General features: G+C 38.8%; 1 protein-coding gene across 2 annotated transcripts in view; it reads left to right on the top strand.

Moving 5' to 3' along the window:
* Positions 1 to 7,632, top strand: part of slc9a1a (solute carrier family 9 member A1a) — a 32,169-nt gene that overhangs the window by 7,071 nt on the left and 17,466 nt on the right. For both annotated transcript variants that reach the window (XM_032517427.1, XM_032517429.1), the window contains exons 2-3: positions 3,662 to 4,134; positions 5,265 to 5,515. In XM_032517427.1, coding sequence (XP_032373318.1) covers positions 3,662 to 4,134; positions 5,265 to 5,515 — 724 coding nt within the window. The remainder of the gene's footprint in view (positions 1 to 3,661; positions 4,135 to 5,264; positions 5,516 to 7,632) is intronic.

Here is a 7,632-nt window from a genome sequence, read left to right as displayed (position 1 = left end):
GTAAACATTAATTTTACCTGGAGAATGTTGTATGGAATCATCCAAAATCCATATTTCAGATATAAAACATTTTGAAATGGGTCAGTTTGACCTGAGGACAACACAAGGGTTAAGCAAAAAATACATAATACATAGATTAGTTTGATATTACTCAATTCTTAGCATGCGTCACAGGTTGAAAGAAGTAATCGTCATTTAAGGTGTCATAGGTGAAGGCATATTCTAGCATTTAGTGGTTGCAATTCTAAAATCTAAAATATTGTTGTCATTTCCACAAAACCAAACCATTTCTTGTCAGTAACATAACAACCTCAGAGGTGTAATTACTGGTATTATTTACAGTGTTTGTACTAATGGTAACTTGTCCTTTTATTTCCATCGACACCCAAATCATTCTAACTGGTTGTCTTCTTTCCATTTTAAACATCTGCATGATCACTATCAGAGATCATCCTGAAATATACCATCAGCAGGCCATTATTAATTATTTAATCCAACACTGGTCTTGCACAATCAACTTGAACACAATGGTCTGCATTAAACAATCAAACAGTGACTCACAAAAGCTTATTTTTTCACACAGCACTGTTGTCAGGAACAAGGCCTACACCGCTCTGAAATAAATCTGTTTCTTTAGTTTGAAATCTTGATTTTTATGTAAAGAATCCAATGAACGTATTATCAATCACTTTCTTTAACAAGGCAACTATTTAAATATTGTCTCTCTTTTGTCCTTGCTTGGTTCAGCAGGTTTGGCTGCCAGTAGTATACACTTAGTCACCTGGCAACAGGGCGCGGTTCCTAGCTTTGGGAATCGTATTTAGCAGGTACCAGGCTGAGCTGACACTGGGTACACATTCAGAAGTGACTGTTACCCTTTGCTGACTTTTCAGTAACCTTGCTGCATAAAAATCCTTACACATGTTAAGTACGATTTTCTTTTCTTCTATTGAGCACACTAACTGCATATCTCTTATACATCACGACAGCACTGCAGTTGTGTGCCATGAGTTGTTCTTACAAGTTCACTGCTTTCATTTTCACTTTTTTTTTTTTTCTGTGCTATGGCTCATCTCTTGATGAGCACTGAAGCTCTTAGTTGGAGTTATTATATAGAGAGATTTAAGAATGTGTTAACAGTCACCACGTAGTCTAGGTTGGACATTTCAGGCTTGTTTCACAGAGCCTTTAGTCCTTTAGTGTGTGTAGAGTTTTTACATCTAGAAAGGTCCGTATTGATGCTGAAATGTTTTTTTGTCTCATTCTCTTCCTGTTTGTACAGCATGTGCAGTCTTCACTTGGCGCTCCTGGTCGAATGAATGATAATGGGTCATTTAGAGTGTCATTCTTGGATTCCGTGTTGAGTGTCACTGCACGAGGCTCCAGCAGTAATGCGTTTAGTCCATCCAGTCATAACTTGATTTCTCTTTCCTCGAGGACTACACTGCCCATCTTTTTATTAAAGTTGTTTTTGTAAATGGCTCCCTTTGCAGACCTTGGTCATATGAAGAGTTTAGGTATTTTCCATCCATAAAATACCACATTTTCGCAAATGTAAGAGCTTGCTGTCAGGCTGTGATAGTTTTAAGATTCATCTTTGTTGAAATATAATAACTGAAAAGCAGGGCTGAATGATGCGTTTTAGCATCGACATCGCGATGTGCGCATGCGCGATAATCACATCGCAGGACGTTGCAATGTTGACGCTAATCTTTTTTTGCTGCTTTATCCTATAGAAAAGTAAACTTTCACCGTTCTCCTTTTACATTATTATTACCGTCCGACCCTTCCCCTTTAAGACAGGGAGCCATGTGGGCAGCGTGTGGATGTCACGTTAGTCCGACGGGGTTATTCGCTGCAAAAACAAACTAAATCACCTGATTAATGCATCATAATTACGTTTCCCGGTCATTTCCCCCTGCAGAAAGCTGCTACCAGCCAGGCTAAAGCTAATATAGTTAGCCTAAGAAACAAGGCATCCGTCCGTCTCAACTAATGCGGTTCGGAGCCGAGACACTGTAAACATAACACTAATCTACTACAGAAGTCTGTGTCTGATCTAACGTCAGTTACACTGATTTAACTGTTCTTGGATACACAGTTTGTTGCTAGTGCGCGTGACGTGCTGGTCTGATCAATTTATCAATTTATAAACAAATAAGCTGGCCCCGCTACCACAACCGGAAATTTAGAGGAAGCAACATGCAGTCATCTTCATACGCGTTAGCCTGGATTGATTATTATATGAATACAATGATGTCATGCAAGTCAACCAGCGTATTTCTACCTAATTTCCCTCCAAAATAATTTCAGAAGAGTAGTCACAGCGCTTACTTGCTTTAGTTTTTGTAAAATTAAAGCTGATCATAGTTTATCTTTAATGTAGATGTAAAATCACCGCAGTAGTCAAGAAGGATTTATTATTTCCAAATAGAGATATTTTTTTCATCTTTTAAAAATGACTTTTTCTTTTTTCATATCGCAATATATATCGCAGGCGGAAAAAATATCGCAATGTCAGTTTGTTCCAATATCGTGCAGGCCCACTGAAAAGTGATAATATTTACTTATCCTTACCTGACAGAAGAACTATAAACACAAAAAGGTGGCCTAGGGGAAAAAAGGCAATAGAAATTAAAGAGTGAATGAAAGCAGGAGTACATAGGCTAATGTACTGTGGTTTTCTGCTGTAATGTTTTTTTGTATTCTTTTTATTGCAGACAGGACTGACTCAGGCAAAATTCTGGGAGGGCGGCTGTCTATGAGGCAATGGGGGGGAAGGATTGTGAAGAGACTAGTACCATATGTTTATCAAAAGCTTTCGACATTTGGAGATTCTGCAAGAATTGCATTTCTCTCTGTCATTAAATGGCGAGCACTTTTGTCCCTTATGTTCAATATACCTAGGACATACATACATCCTCTGAATGTCCCAGTTCTTTAGTTTGAGGGTTGTAAACCTCATGAGGCTTTGCTTATCCTAGAGGTTGCAACAGGTCATTTTATACAGTGACACAAGTTTCAGAAAATGGTCTCACTCATTTAAATGGCTACTATGGGGATAAACATCATCACACATGTATTTACTAAATACTTACTTTCATTCAGCTTTCCAGTCATACCCAATTCATGCAATTTTCCAGACCCCAGAAATATTCCCAGAAATACACAATTTTTAATTAGGTGAAAAAAAAACACATTTATACAATTATATTACATGAGAAAAACTACATGGCTATTGTCCAAACTGCATGGGATTAGCAGAAAGTGTGCATGTCTGTAAACTTGAAACTTGTTGGAACCCATATAATATTTTTCTTCATCTTGAGGTACCTCTTTGAAAATCTAGCCATGCTAGTTTTACCATCGCCATAATTCAGCCTAGATTTTGAGCATTATTTAGCCTCTTTCCTCACAAGCTAGTTTTTGATTTTGTCTCTGTGCAGGATGCAGTCATAAAACTTTACAGGTGTGTAGTTGGGATCAAAATGAAGGTTTGAGCGAGGATGCCAAAAGGAGAGGATTAGAAAGTAATGAAGGGTCCAACCCACTTTACGTCCCTGGCCCAATACTGACGTTGCGGTTGGTGTGATCCTATCGCTCCCATTTTTGTTTCCCTCCATGCCATTGCCTCTAATCTTTTTTCCCTCCATTTTCCCAGGGTTCCACATGATTCCTCGTCTGCCTGGTATTGTGCCAGAAAGCTGCCTGTTGATTACAGTGGGTCTGCTGGTAGGGGGGCTTATCAAACTAGCTGGAGAAAAGGTCCCCCCAGTTCTGGACTCCCAATTGTTTTTCCTCTGCCTGTTGCCGCCCATCATTCTGGATGCTGGCTACTTCCTGCCCATTCGACCTTTCATGGAGAACCTGGGCACGATCCTGATGTTTGCTGTTGTTGGGACCTTGTGGAATGCCTTTTTCATCGGGGGTCTGCTGTATGCTGTGTGTCAGATCCAGCCAGCTAATCCATCCGAACTCCACCAGCTAGAGATCCTGCCCTGTCTGCTATTTGGCTCCATCATCTCAGCTGTGGATCCTGTTGCTGTGCTAGCTGTGTTTGAGGAAATCCACATCAACGAACTGCTGCACATCCTGGTGTTTGGCGAGTCACTGCTCAACGATGCCGTCACTGTGGTGAGTGACCAAAACAGGAATTATGTGGCTGATAGCAGACTTTCAAGCTTCCATCTGTTATGAGAGAATGCATTTATTGTTTTGTCGGTGCTCCAATAAGATAGACTGGTAGGTTAGAGGCAATTCTCTGTCAGAATATGATATGCTGAGGTGTAAGGCATTGGTTGTAGCCCTCAGAAGCTCCTATATCATTAATGATGTTACTGTTAAACTCAAGTTGTTTGGAACCCTTTTAACCTAGAAGGCTTCACTTGGACCCAAATTAAAACTTTGGTGTTTTGGTCAGCAGTTTGCAAAGCAGCTGGAAACTCAGTCACTGAGTGTTATTATCAGATCAGGTTGTGTATTGAATTAAGGAAATTGTATAATGTTATAGTTAGACCTGACCCCAACTCACGGCACACCAGCTGTTAGCTGGCCTCTTCACAAACGGCACCACCTTCAGTATAACGTTACTGACAATGCCAGCATCATAGATAGGTGAGCGAGGACTTCTGTTGATTGTCTGCCTGTTTACTTTAGAATTATTCCAGACGCTTGACCTTTTCAACATCTTGCATGCTGATAGTTGCAGCCAAGTTGCTAGCCCTCACATGGTCAAACTCTCAGTTTAGGTGCTGGTAACATTAGAGGATAGCTCTAACCAGGTGCCAAGTTGTTCCATCTGCCCGTCTTATCGATTTCAGTACCCAGGACAGCAACACACCTATTCCAACACACATTCACCCCGGCCCTAAACACATGCACGCATAAATGAATAATGTGGGATCACTATTCCTTATTTCTTGGGTATTCAGGATTTTTGGGGTGGTGCATAAATAATAACAATAATAATAATAATAATAATAATTATTATTATTATTATTATTATTATTATAATAATAATAATAATAATAATAATAATAATACTAATAATAATTTTCTTTAAAAAATGAAGAAAAAACAAATGTTCGAAAACTGATTTGGACCTTGTCCAGATTTAGAGAATCACTAGAATCACATGGAGCAGGAAATACACTAAAGTTTTAATTATTCTTTCTCGACAGACTTTTGTTACCTTTTGTTGTAATTACTGTAGGTTTAAGCATTCTCTTTGTCAAATGCCTCAATCAACACCATCTGTCTCCTAGGTGCTATACCATCTGTTTGAGGAGTATTCGGCTGCTGGCACAGTGACGGTGCTGGACGGTTTCCTGGGGATCATCTCCTTCTTGGTGGTATCGCTGGGTGGCATTCTAGTGGGAGCTATCTATGGGATCCTGACTGCCTTCACCTCACGCTTCACCTCCCACACGCGTGTCATCGAGCCACTTTTTGTCTTTGTTTACAGCTACATGGCCTACCTTTCAGCTGAGATGTTCCACCTTTCTGGTATCATGGCGTAAGTGTGTGGTAGGGCTGAATGATTAATCAAATTCAAACTGGCATTGTGACGGAATAGAAGGCAATTTTCAAATCGCCCAAATGGCCAAGGCCAGGTTTAAATCTTTTTCTATCATATCATTTTATAGCTCAGTGCATACTGTGTTTGTAGCAAGTGTGTGGTCAAAAGAGAGAAAGGGAGTTGATGCGCACAGCAGGCAGGTGTCGGCGATCCGAGCAGAGAAGACATTAGCAGTGAAGTTGTCAAATGGTAGTAAAAGTATAGGTTTTAGTTTGTCTATGAATAAATACTGCAGTTCATTAAGAACAAGTAAAGTTCTCGTGACATGCTTCTCAACTGCTGTGTACTGGGATGACGTTCGCCTGAAGTGAGCATCATTGTCGGCCCTGGAGGCAAAACAAAGTCTCCCTGAAACAGGAATGGTTAGTTAACAACATATGTTTACAATGAGGCTTTCAGTTATCTAAATATTATTAGAGTGGTGGAGCCATACTTTAGTTTGTGTAATTTGTTACAATACCGTTGCTGACTGGAGATGAGTAGGATTCATATTTATGTTTTAAATTACACATGTTCACACTGGGCCTCTGGTGTTTTTGAGATTGTAATTTATAAGTTAAATTTAGATGTTCACGTTACCGCTTTAAGTTATCAAAATAGTCAGATTAACTGGAGATCAGTAAGATTTATATTTATTTTTCATATATATTAACTTTCACACCAATGCTTTCTTTTTTCAGTTATTTAAGTCATAATTATAATACGTGTTTACAAAGCTTGAAGTTACAATTTATAATATTCCATAGTGATTGAAGGTTTTAACAATTCAGTCACTAAATAAAGATATGTTGTTCATATCAATTAATCTCATTTCAGCCTAACACATAGGCCTGACCTACAACATGAAAAAGCAGTTTATATGTTGACTGTATCCAATGTTGTGTTAGTCATTCTATAGAATGATTTATTGCTTTTGTATATTGAATAATACAGAAGATAAGAAACCTTTTATCAAACATTGCATATTCAGTCGCAATAGTTGTCTTAAAAAATCGTAGTTAGATTATTTCCAATATTGTTCAGCCCTAGTTTGGGGGGTGGTCATATAGATAGACTTAAAGAGAATTTCAAACTTTCAGAATGTACTGTATATATTGAAAGTTTTACATCTCTACGACTCAGACGTCACTTTGCCACCATTTTATCTATTCCATACAGTAGTAATGTTTTGTGTCATGTGTGCTCTCTGCTACCTGTGACGTTCTCCACCTGTTTCAGGGACATCTTTGTATCGTATGTTTTTATTATCTGGATCTTCCCTCTGTGATGAGTTGTCATGGTCTATGTAGAACCTTGCCACTACAAGAAAAATATATTTCAGTCATTGCCCTTTAACAGTAACTCAACTGTATATCGTGGAAGTGGTATATTGGTTAATCTGATCCAACGTCACCTTAACCAAGCAATGATTTATTGGCATCCCAACATTCTCTTTGGTGCCATTTCTCATCAGCTCCTCCAGTACGTTTCAATCCATTTTCTGTTCAAGGCGCTGGGAGTAATAGATGTTGCAGACAGGAGGGGATGATATGCTGAGTCTCCCCTCTGAATCAGGGTCAAAATGATGTGTAGTTCCAAGGACCGTCTCTTCTGGCTGTCTCATTGCACCTCAAAAACTTGATTTGTGTCGAGGTGTTTAAAAAGGAGAAGTGGAACAGCTAACTGGTCTGAATTCTTTTCATCATTTCCCTAAAGCTTTGAAAACCAAACCAATATTGACATGGAAGACTGTGGGGAAAAAAAAACTTTGCATGAAACTAGAATACAATAGAGAAGTGGTCACCAGACAGGGAGGAAGATATATTTGTTTGTGTCACATTGTCATGTTTCCAAAATCAGTGTGGAACTCTGGGTAGCTACAGCATTCCTTCAGTGGAAAAACTCTGATGCTGCTGTTGCCGACGACTTTTCCCTTTAACATTTATGAATTCATTTTACTTTGCTTCATGTAAATCATACGTTTAACAGTGTTTGAATTTGGATGACAATCCCAGCATTTACAACAGATTTGGAAACATGGAATCTAGGAAATTATGTTTTCTAATATATATATA

The sequence above is a fragment of the Etheostoma spectabile genome, chromosome 6 (assembly GCF_008692095.1).
Source record: "Etheostoma spectabile isolate EspeVRDwgs_2016 chromosome 6, UIUC_Espe_1.0, whole genome shotgun sequence".
NCBI classification, from domain to species: Eukaryota; Metazoa; Chordata; class Actinopteri; order Perciformes; family Percidae; genus Etheostoma; species Etheostoma spectabile.
Note: the sequence above shows the minus strand (reverse complement) of the source record. Positions and strands in the feature narration are given on the sequence as shown.